This window comes from Gossypium arboreum, chromosome 10 (genome assembly GCF_025698485.1).
Source record: "Gossypium arboreum isolate Shixiya-1 chromosome 10, ASM2569848v2, whole genome shotgun sequence".
In the NCBI taxonomy this organism is placed as follows: Eukaryota; Viridiplantae; Streptophyta; class Magnoliopsida; order Malvales; family Malvaceae; genus Gossypium; species Gossypium arboreum.
This window is the reverse complement of record NC_069079.1, coordinates 31,917,795-31,929,875: the sequence shown is the minus strand read 5'-3', so window position 1 is coordinate 31,929,875 and position 12,081 is coordinate 31,917,795. Positions and strand designations below refer to the sequence as shown.

At 31.0% G+C, this 12,081-nt stretch overlaps 2 protein-coding genes across 2 annotated transcripts; both read left to right on the top strand.

Annotated features, from left to right (window-relative positions):
- The first annotated feature begins 1,415 nt into the window (after nt 1–1,415).
- Nucleotides 1,416–5,843, top strand: LOC108487511 (uncharacterized). The gene is made up of 5 exons (XM_053020480.1): nt 1,416–1,652; nt 2,321–2,516; nt 3,179–3,287; nt 5,395–5,472; nt 5,583–5,843. Exons 2-5 carry the CDS (start codon nt 2,357–2,359, stop codon nt 5,731–5,733), a joined length of 498 nt encoding a protein of 165 aa, XP_052876440.1. The 5' UTR covers nt 1,416–1,652; nt 2,321–2,356; the 3' UTR covers nt 5,734–5,843.
- A 672-nt stretch (nt 5,844–6,515) lies between these two features.
- On the top strand, nt 6,516–8,665 carry LOC108488830 (transcription factor SCREAM2-like). The gene is made up of 4 exons (XM_017793113.2): nt 6,516–6,919; nt 7,170–7,295; nt 7,475–7,648; nt 8,428–8,665. The coding sequence occupies exons 1-4, from the start codon at nt 6,842–6,844 to the stop codon at nt 8,512–8,514; spliced, it is 465 nt and encodes a 154-aa protein (XP_017648602.1). The 5' UTR covers nt 6,516–6,841; the 3' UTR covers nt 8,515–8,665.
- The last annotated feature ends 3,416 nt before the right edge of the window (nt 8,666–12,081 follow it).

The window sequence follows — 12,081 nt, the reverse complement described above, 5'->3', positions numbered from 1 at the left end:
AAACGCCGCTAAAAACCAGAGCATTAGCGGCCCTTTTGGAAAAACGCCGCTAAAAACCAGAACACTAGCGGCGCTTTTGGTAAAACGCCGCTAAAAGTCATATAACCCCTAAACCTAAAAAAATCATAAACACTAATCTATAACCCTAAAACAATAATTATTAAAATTTATGGTTATACAATATATTAAATATTTTCTTATATAATCGTAAAAAAGATAGTATTAAATTTAAAATATAGAATTAATTATCATTATAGTTTATGGTTTATGGTTTAAGATATATGGTTTAGGGTTTAAGGTTATGAGTTAACTATAGTTTAAGATATATTGTTTAGGGTTTAGGGTTTAAGGTTTAGGAGTTAACTAGTATTTGAAGGTTTATGATGAATTATGGGTTTAGGGATTATAATTTAGGGTTTAGGGGTTAGGGTTGGAGTTTAAGGTGTAAGGGTTTGGGGTTAAGGGTTTAGAGTTTAGTGTTTATGGGATATGGGTTAAGAGGTTTAGGGTTTAGATTAATTAGTATTTTTTAATTTATATATTAAATGATTTCTTATATAATTGTAAAAGAGATAATCTTAATTTGAATATATTAAACTTATGATTATAGTTTAAATTATTTAAGAGATAATAGATAAACTTTCAATGTACAAAACAATTGAGAAGTGGATAAATGTACACATTCAAGTGAACATGAAACAATAGAGGAAAACAAAATTGAAGTGCAAAAAAAATGAATATATAGAAATACCATTGTAAGATTATTACAGTGAAACAAGGAATGAATTATGTGCAATATTTTGTATATTTTAGTACCGTTATTTTGTATAAGATATATTTTTTATTCTAATAATATCTTAAAAACACAAATCTTGTATTATGTATAATTTATTGCACCTATCCTTTACACTTATTAAATTTTAAAATTTATACAACAATTCTAAAATTTTAGCTTTAGCGATTTAATATTCATAATATTGTAGCTCAAATTATGTATGTGCCCGTATATCAATTGTGAATCCTTCTATACTATTGTACTAATAATATATATTAATGTATTATGTGCTTGTATATTAATGTTAATGTATTACGTAATATGTAGCTCAAATTGTCAATCCGTCTATATTATTGTACTAATAATATATATTAATATAATATTGAAGAGTTAATTGATTAAAAATAATAAATGCAAGTACAAAAAAGAGCAAGGTACGGAGGGGTACAAAAAAGATTCAAAATTGCTAACAAGATTTGAACTCAAGTACTAAGGTAAAGAGCAAGCAAACTTAACCAACTAAGCTATTGTGGCATTTATACTAAAAATGCCGCAAAAAATTAAGCTATACTGGCGTTTTTTTTAAAAACGCCGCAAAAAACCATTATTTTACCCAAAAAAAAAAAAAAAAAAAGGAAATCAAAATCCCGCTCACTCTTACCCGCTCGTTACTCCATCTTTTTCTCATCTATGTCGCTTGCCCTAAATCTCCCAAATAAAATTTAGCTACTTTTCTTTTCTCGATCTGGAATAAAAGAAAAAAAGAAACTGAAAAAGGCACAAAGGGTTTTTGGAAGCAAAGCAGAGCGAAGAACTGTGTGAAGCCAGAGCTATCGAACATGTTCGAGTCTTAGCACATGAAATCGATGGTCGTCAAGTGAGTCGACTTATCTCTTTTAACTTTCTTTCCATCATGTCCTGTACTTTTTTCTTTTTTTTTTCCTTTCAATTTTACTGGATAGCTTTAAATCATTACTATTTTTAGTAGTTTATTCTCCCTGCTTAGATTGAAGGTAACCTATTGGTTTTCTTCCTACTGGTTTTCTTCTAATTCAAGGTATCAGTCGCATTCACGTTTTCCTGTTAATGGGTTTTCTTTATTTTATTTTCTATGCCATCGACTTTTTTCTTTCTTTCTTTGAGGTGCTCTTTAAAATCTGCCGCAATGTGTTGTTCCAGCCGTTTCTTGGGTTTCTCTATGGATTCAATTGAGATTATAGAATTATAGGAATTTTTTTGTGTTGGATTGCGTATGGTAAAGAATCTAAAGTTTACTCTCCTTATGTTTGATGAATTGCCTATGAGAGAACTATTCATATCGGTATAGGAAAAGGGTACATTTGTTGTTAAGCTGTTGAAATTAGCTGCTTTCATTAGTTCATGGTTTGAAATTCTTTTCCTCCACAAACAGTAGGAACTAATGATATATTTATTTAGCTTTGACATTTTAGAGGTGATTGAATAGGCTCTTTGTAAGTTTCCAGTAGTAGAACTGAATATGGGATTTCAGCAGTTAACTAATATAAGTGTTTTCTCCATCATCAGGAAAAGGCTACTGAACAAGATGGTGTTGAAATCTTGATGTATGAGAGTTTACGTTTTGCATACGGCTTGCTTGAGGTGTTGATCTATGTGACTTCTATCACCATATGGAATAAAGGCATCATTAGCCAAATAATTCTTTCGTTCCCTATAGCAGTTTTTACTGGGAGAAATATGTTTGCTGAAAGGAGTAAAAAAGGTACTTCAAATTTCACTGTTTGAATAGCATTTGATATATATATTCTTTTTTCATTAATTTCAAATTCATTAGAAATGTTTATTGATTGCAAAAGTCAGAGAGGTGAACCAACATTTTAGTTAAAATGATTACCTTCATTGTTTAACTATTAACTTCACCTCCATAATGACATGTGGTTTATGTACGAAGTTTAGCTGAAATGAGAAGAGAATGATAAATTTGTGGATATCAATTTAGGTTTTGATAACTTCAATGAATCAATATCTCTTGGTTTGGTTAAGTTTCATTATATTCATTTAATTTTAATTATAATTATTTGTAATTTTATCTTTTTATTAAATATTTTATAATAAAAATCTTATATAACTTTTTTAAAATTTTTAATAGTTTGCTTACTACCTCAATTTCTAAAGTAAAATGTTTGAAGTATATTTTATAATTTTTTAATGAAGCAATTTCAGGCTCTAATTAACCTGCTAGTGCATCACTAATGAAGTGTTTAGTTGCTGGAAATTGAGATGTTAATTGAGGTGTATAAATGTTGTTAATTGATATGTTAATATGTGTGTGTGTGTGTGTGTGTGTGTGTGTGTGTGTGTGTGTCCCTTCTGTTAAATTCTTCGTTATGTATTTAATAAAGTTAATTTTGTGTCTGGCTGTAGGCATTAGTGATAATAAGATATATCATTATCACTTAAATCTTGGAGAAAGTGTTTCTACCAGAAGGCTGACTAGGCTACCTTCAATTCCTAAGAATGATGCAAAGTTCAGGTATACGCCATAAACATTTCTCTGATATTAAGTTATACAAAACATTATGATCTTATTTATTTGTTTATTTATAAAAAAACTAATATTGCTATGCTACCACCAGTCCTCTAGTGGTTACTAATAGTAATAAAAAAAAGGGGAAAAAGAACAAAGCTATTCCATTTTGCTGTACTTGAGGTGTATAAATGTTGTTAATTGAGATGTTAAAGTGCTGCAAATTGAAGTGTTTAAATGCTGTAAATTGAACTGTTAAAGTGCTGCAAATTGAAGTGTTAGAGTGCTATAAATTGGAGTGTTTAAGTACTGCAAATTGAAGTGTTTAGTTGCTGGAAATTGAGATGTTTAAATGTTGTTAATTGAAATGTTAAAGTGCTGCAAATTGAAGTGTTTTAATGCTGTAAATTGAAGTGTTAAAGTGCTGCAAATTGAAGTGTTTAAATGTTGTTAATTGAAATGTTAAAGTGCCACAAATTGAAGTGTTTGAATGCTGTAAATTGAAGTGCTTAAATGTTGCAAATTGAAGTACTATAAATATTGTTAATTGAAATGTTTAAGTGCTGCAAATTGAAGTGTTTTAATGCTGTAAATTGAAGTGTTAAAGTGCTGCAAATTGAAGTGTTTGAATGCTGTAAATTGAAGTTGTGGATTATTACCTCTTTGAATGTTGGTGCAAATTTTTTTCTAGTGCTAATATTTAAAAGAATCCTGCAGCTGTTTTTGCTACTTTGGGTGTTCTGGTTTCAATTTATTGGATGTTGATTAGTTTTTAAGCTCAGATCAATTTTGGACCCTAGTATTTATGCTTTCTGTTTCTTATGTCAGCTGAGAAGCTTTGAGTATTGACCTTGAAGGGTATCATTCCAAATTCCAATTTTGTGTTTCTTTCGATTGCTAACTGTGATATACTAAGTTTTTTACACCATGAAACTTAGATTTACTTTTAAACTCTTTAAATTTCTTGGTATGAAACTGAATAATCATTTAATAATCTAGATGTGAATCTGACTATATTGTTAGGCAGACCAAGGATGCCTGATGTAAAATTGAACTTGCTTCTGATTATTTTCATGCCATAAAATGAAATTATGGAATTGGTTTCTATTTTTTCTTTTAACTTTAAGACCATAGAAGTAGGTACCTTTTTGTTGCTACTGTAGGCTTACTGAGTTCACACCAGGCTGAAGAGATTTCATTGATTGTAGTGGAAAAGTACTTCAGCTCACTTCCTGGGCTCATAATTAAACCTGAATCTTTTTTTATTACTTGAATAACATACTTGAGTTTAACTACTACATTTTTTAATTACCTTGTTTTTTTATTTGGTGGTTCTCTACTTAGCATTCATCATTTGTGGTAGTCCTTAATTGAGTCTTCCTAGGTATAAAAGCATGGTAGAGCTATTGGTTTAGACAAATGTGTGCACGAAGACATTAACTTAGATAGCTTTCTACCTTTGGAACCATGTTGCTTTAGTTTTCTTTCATTTTCATTTGCCGACCAAACTTCATATAAGGATATGAAGATTCAATTGCCAAATTCAAAATTTACCATTTGTTTCATATAAGGATCCTTTCATTTCCATGTTGATAACCATTTATAGGGAGTGCATTGAATATAAATTCATAGTATGTAATGTTCTTATTCACTGCTTCTTTACAATCATTTCTATTTCTTTAAGTTTTTTCAGATTCCATGATTCAACGCTAGTCTTTTAGGGTAAAGCGTTGCTTTTTATTGCTTTTTATTGGCATGTAAAAATACAACCAGTATGAATAATTGTCAAATATATATATATATATATATATATAATTAATTTGTATTCTCGTTCTTTTGCGTGTTAAATTTATAATAATATTATTTGTTTAAATATTTTAATAATTTTTCAAAAATAATTAATAAATTAATAAATTAATGTAATTATATATATATATATATTAAAATTTTTAACTCATTTAGAATCAGTTAAATTATATTTACTATTAAAATAATAAGTTTAGAAAACTTATTTTTGCCAAAGCTAGTTAGAGTCTAAAGTTAATTGCAAAATTTTGATTAACTTTTTAGTGTTTTGTTTTAGTCTCTGATCTTGTATTTGATGGCATAGCAGAACACACTTATCCAGGATGGGAAGGAGATGGCATCAGTGCTTTATACTTATCGCAGCTGTGTCAAAGCACTTTCTCAGGTATTTTAGCCTTAGTTGATTTTAATTTATACATATTTTTAAGGTAAACAATGTTCTAATATAATCTGCTAGTTTTAGTGTAAAGCAATGTTCTTTTTTATGTGGTGTAGGGGGTATGTTGGAATTCACAGTTCGGGATTCGAAACTTTCGCTAAAACCGAGCTGCTTCGATCTATTGTGGATTCTGGTTTTGAACATCCTTCCGAAGGCAAAGTTTTAAACTCATGTCTGATGTTAACATTCGTGAATTCCATAAATTAAGTCATTTTGTTTTTCTTGCTTTTAGTGACTTATAATGGTGGGCAGTATACAAGTTTGGTGCTTTATTATTTTGATTCTATATTTATATTTAATCTAATTTTTATTATTTATTTTAGTTTTGATTCTATATTTTTATTTTTATTTTAATTTGATAATGAATTTTAATAGAAAATTTTTATATTTTTATTTTTTTCAAATAAATGCCACAAAATTTAACAGCGCCATCTATAGAGATGTTTTTTGCGGCGCTTGTAAAAACGCCGCAAATAGTTTTAAGCGCCGCTAAAAGCCTAAAAAACGCCGTTAAAAGTCAGTTTTGCTGTAATGTAAGACCTGAATTTGAAATTTTAAAGTCATGGTAAACTCAACTTTATCATTAAATCAAAGTCTCATTAATTAACAGAAAACAAATAACTTAACTAAGTTTGTAACTAAAATGAAAATTACTTTCAACATTACTATGATTATGACTATGATTATGAGTAAATCAATTAAATTTACTACTTTAGCATAAAACTAAGTAATTATCAAAATGATTTGACTTTTATATTTTCATTTTTATTGAGAATCAAAGAAGTTTTGGTTTCACTAGCAGAGTTCTAATTTAGTTAGTATCCCTGTGATTGCAATAGTTTGAAGGAAATGAATTCAAATGTACTTAAGTGGTATCTTCTATTTTAAGGATTGAGAGGTGATGAATAGTCTATTCATTTTATAAAGTCACAAAGCACTATGAAGACTAATTAGACTCTGTGCTTGAATGATATTAATATGAGTTCGTATGTTTAAGCCCGTGATAACTTTTATTTCAAGGATTTGAAGATTATAAATAACGTATACATTTTATGAAATCCCTAAGCAGCTAACCTCTGTGCTTGAACACCATGGATGATATCTAACAGTACTTCTATCCTTGTAAATGAAGGAGGTCAAATCAGTAAATTGGGTTGAAGTGGGGGGAATGGAGATCCTCCTCATGGAGGAAACAAACAACTATATTATGTTACTTCTTTAAATACCCTTGCAAATTAATCCTTGCAGTGAAAAAGAAAGGGTCAAGGGTTTTTGACAGATAAAGTTGATATTCTAAATATTAAAGCCAGAAATCATGTCTTCCAGAGATCGAAAGAAAGCATCTGTCTATCAGAAACTGCAACGCCTTCGCTCTGTTGTCAATTCTACTGCTGTAATTTGGCCTACAACTCTTTTTAACTTTTATGGATGATAATCCTACCTTTTCACTTCCTGCTTTGTTTTCTTTTTCATTTCTATTCTATCTTAACGATCACACTATTGAGTGATTGAGTTTCTTGTGATGTTATATTAGTTAAAAGTGTATGCTGAATCGAAAAAATTCCATCATATTATAGTCCATGAGGTTAATAGAGTGGATGGCATGAGTGATTTAGTTTCATTTTGTATTTGTTTTCTTGCAGGTAAATAAAACCTCAATCATTGTGGACGCATCGAGATACATAGAAGAGTTGAAAGAAAAGGTGGAAGTGCTGAACCAAGAAACTGGAACTTCAGGAATTTCAAATTCCCAGAATCCTCTGCCTATGGTGAATCTATTCATCTATTATTTCCTTTTTGACATATACATTTTAACTGCTACATTTGTTTTCTAATTAGGAAGCAAGTAAAAAACCCAAAAGGGCAGCCTCTAATTTTTATATTGATTTTCTTTCAAAAAATAAATAAAAAATTTAAATTGATTTTAAGTTTTTTATTTGGTTTTCAGCAAGTTGCTGTGGAAGCCCTAGAGAAAGGTTTCCTTATTAATGTGTTTTTGGAAAAGAATTGCCCTGGTTTGCTTGTTTCCATATTGGAAACCTTTGAAGAGCTTGGCCTTGACGTGCTCGACGCTAGGGTTTCTTGCCAAGAGAATTTCCAGCTTGAAGCCATTGGAGGAGAAGTAAGAATACATACTTGCATACATACATATAAATATAAAACTTTTCTAGTGATTGATCTTTGAGATCGGTGTTTATTAAAAACTAAGGATATTGATGTCAATTAGAAACTAAACACTAATTATTTATTACACCACTTGTGATTCAATCAACATAGATCATACTTGCAGCAGGGGCCAACCCCAAATGAAAATTTAGTTTTAACCTTTTATAAATGATAAAATAAAAATTTATATACATAAATTGTATTTTTACTCTCTTAAAAAGAAAAGATTTTAATTTAATTTTTTCAAAAATAATGAAATCATAAATTAATATATGATAAAATTATATTTTAATTGTTAAAAATTATAATGCAGTTTTGATAGGATTCGCATGAGTACTTGTATATTATTTTTTGGAATGTAACTCACTGTTTTATTTTCACACCCACAGTTATTTCATAGATGTGTTGTCTTGTTTATAGGCCTATACATTTTCATTCCCTTCCCGTCGGCTTTCTGATTTTATGTTCTTTAATTAAAAAGGTTTTTTTAAAAATCAACTATCGACGACCATGAAAGAAGGAACTTCTTGAATGGTAAATGGGTTTTAAGTTTTAACCACACATTTTTGGAATTTTTTCCCCTTTATTGTACTGTCACTATAATGAATGATACTAACTAGTTTTGTATCTGTCTTACTTGGATATTCTATAAAGCTAATGGAATTTCCATTGATTGAATGCAAATGCAATTTTGATTTTGAGTTTCTTCGTAATGCTGAATTGTTTGATTCTCAGAACCAAAGTAATGCTGAAGGCATAGATGCTCAGATGGTGAAACAAGCAGTTATGCAGGCTATCAGTAAATGGAGTGAAAATATATAGCCACCATGATTAGGATTCCTAAGGTGGTTTTTTTTTAGATTAGCTATTCTCTTAGTCGATTATTTTGAGCAGTTGCAATATAAAGTCTTTATCATTATCAATGGAAGTCTTGTAACTTTTTAAATCTTTCAAAAAGTAACTGATCTAAAAATATCGTCCACGTTAATTTGAATTTTTATTCTTCTCGAGAAGGAAATTACTGCAAAAAATTAGATTATTTATGCGAAATCTTATCTTAAAATCCAATCAAATAAAAGCTTCATACCTACGGAATGATGAAGTCAAGTGGACACTTTGTATCCTTAAGACTCTTTTCAAGGTTTTCAAAGGAAAATCACACAAATTTGGTATAAATAAATTGACTGCTTTATCTATATATAATAGATTTAGTAGAAAAAGTGAGTGAATTTTAAACTTAATATTTAATCATTGATGAAGTAGGTTAGCACAACAAAAGTAATTTATATTTAATAAATAATAAGATATTCGTTTATATAGTTCAAAATTCTATCTTCAATATATTAAATAAATTTAACTCACAAATTGATACCTAAACTATGCATATTTTCTCAAGTTGATACTTACACTATTTTTTGTGAGGAGTGATACTTAAACTATGTTTCGTTATTCAAATAAAAATTAACACATGTTACCCAATTAAAACACGCCAAGTCATTTTTTATTTTTAATCTATTTTTATTCTTTCATATTTATTTTTTTCCTTTCTTTTTCTATTTTTTTCTTTCCTTTTTCATCTTCTCTTTCTCTCTTTGTCAATGCCAAGATCTTGAGGCAATTGATCTATTTTGCAATAGCTATTTGGTTCAATCTCGAAAGGGATTTTTAGCTTGAGAAATCTCACCAAGTTACTGCTACTTTCCAATGATTTATCTAGTCTCATTCCGCTAGATATAGGAAACTGCACCATTTTGTACAAATTCATCAAAACTTAAATCTCAACATAGGTTACAAAAAAAGAAAAATAAGGAGAACGAGAGAGAAAAGAAAAGAAAGAGAGAAGAGAGTTTTGGTTGCAGTTTTCTTGAGAAATCAAATAATTGTTCCCACCTATTTATAACAATCAAATAATTAAAAGTTGTTATAGATCATTACAAATAACAAAAGTAAAACACACCGTATTACTAAACAACTGCACAAGAACATATACGACACCATTTACCACAACAAATTATTCAAACCATAACAAGTCTTCCCTTGTTAACAAAATCCTTGATCTCCAAGATTAAAAGAAGGGAATTGTTGTTTCAGATCATGAAGACTCTCCTAAGTTGCATCTTCAGAAAAGGAATTGGTTCACTACACCGTCACTTTAGTGATAGCTCGATGACCACATTTTCCTAGATGTTTGTCCAAAATTGCTAAATGTTCTTTAACCATTATCAGAACCACAACAGACAAATTAGCTTGGCATGACCCTCTCCCTACATGCTTCTTCAACTAGGACACGTGAAAAGTAGGATACACCCTTGAACCCTCAAGCAACTGCAACCTATAAGCCATCTTACCCACTTTAGCCACCACTAGATAGGGACCAAAAGCCTTGGTAGCAAGCTTTTGATTTCCTCTTCTCTTAACTATATGTTGTCAATATGGTGTAATTTTAAAAAACAATATATCTCCTATTAAAAACTCCCTCTCGCTCATCTTCTTGTTAACCATATGTTTTCATTCTATCCTTGGCTCTATGTAGGTAAAATTTGAGCATCTTCAAGGCTGCCTCCCTTTCTTGTAAAACTTCTGTCAATTGTTGCCACCATGGAAAGCCCTACTAAGTAATGAGAGTGCAATAGTGGAGGTTGGCCATACAAGGCCTCATAAGAGGTAGTACGAATGGATGAGTGAAAAGTATTATTGTACCACCACTTAACAATGGGAAGCCAACAAAACCAATCACCAGGCCTCTCTCCTGTAATGCATATCAAGTACCCTTCTAAACATTTGTTAAGAACTTTAGTTTGGACATCTATTTAGAGATGATAAGTTGTTGAAAACTTAACCTTGGATCCTAGTTTCCTAAACAACTACCAAATAGTACTAACAAACACTTTGTCCGTATCTAAGATAATAGCATCAGGCACATCATGCAACTTAAACACGTGATTCAAGTATTCCTGAGCAACAGTTAAGGCAGTATAGGGATGAGAAAGACTTACGAAGTGTACATACTTAATCTGTAACAGCTCGTTTTCTAGTAGTATCAGAAATAGTAGTTTCGAGATCACAATTCTGACATGTCAGTCCGTAAATATTAATTATTTAATATTTACGAGATCATTAGTGTCGTATTAAAATTTGGTTTAAAAATTTTAATATTTAATTGATTAATTAAAGATAAAGGACTATATTATAAAAAAAATACAAAACTCTATTTTTATTTGTAGCACCCCAAACCCGGCCCAGACGTTATGGCTGGATCCGACATCCCACATCGAAGCGTTAAAAACATTTTATATTGTTGATCCAGAAAAACCTACTTAGTGTTTTAAAAGATAATTTCATTATAGGTTAAAGTGAATGGAAGTCAGGCACCGGTAGGAAACCGGAAAAGAGGTGGTGAGTCCATCTGATCGCTTAAGTACCAAGCTCCTTCGGATCCAATCCTAGACATGCATATCGCGATTGCCACACCTTAACGTCATGGATATTTCTAGGAAACCGATTTGATTAAGTCATTTTTAGGAAAAGTGATTAATTTTGGAAAATACTTTCATTGCGGAAGCTTTGCTTGTTGTCGTGTTATTTTGAAATCAACTGTTGTTTTTGAAAACGGGCTCTAAAGCTATCCAATTTCAACAGTTAAAATAAGTAATACCTATCTTAGTAATACATATTAAAACCATTAAAAATAATTAAGCGGCCTTATTACATTTAAAAACCCAAAACTTCAAACGTAAATAAAAGGATGTCCAGTTCACCAGAAGAAAATCAAACTTTCAGAACGAGTGGCCACTCCGAATTCCCTCACGACCCAAGCCCACTATGGTTGGGGATTTCTGCGTGGATGAAAATAAAAGGGTGAGTTTGGGGAAACTCAGTGTGTAAGGAAAACCCATTCAAAGCCCAAGTCACTCAAGCCCATTGGGCCTAAGCCTATTCAGTAATAAAGTGGTACTGGGCCGAGCCCTTTTCAGATTACAATAAACTGGGCCTTAGCCCCTTATTCAGATAACAGTATGGCCCATAGGCCCATTTCAAAATACATGCAACATCAGTAAACATATGCAAGCCCATTTGGGTAATAGTGGTACTGGGCCAGAGCCCTTTTCAGACATAATAAACGGGCCTTAGCCCTTATTCAGATAACAGTATGGCCCATAGGCCTATTTCAAAATACATGCAACATCAAGAACATATGCAAGCCCATTTGGGAGACTACTCAACCCACCAACCACTACACTCCACCGTACCAGCCATACACTCCATGTGGGGAATAGCTCAACCCACCCAGCCCAACACTCCACAGGTTGCACTTTGCCTGCTCAGTTAACAGTAAATTGAGGCAAAGCCTCCAGTACGTGGACAAGCCACTTTCAGTAGCTTCCTCCG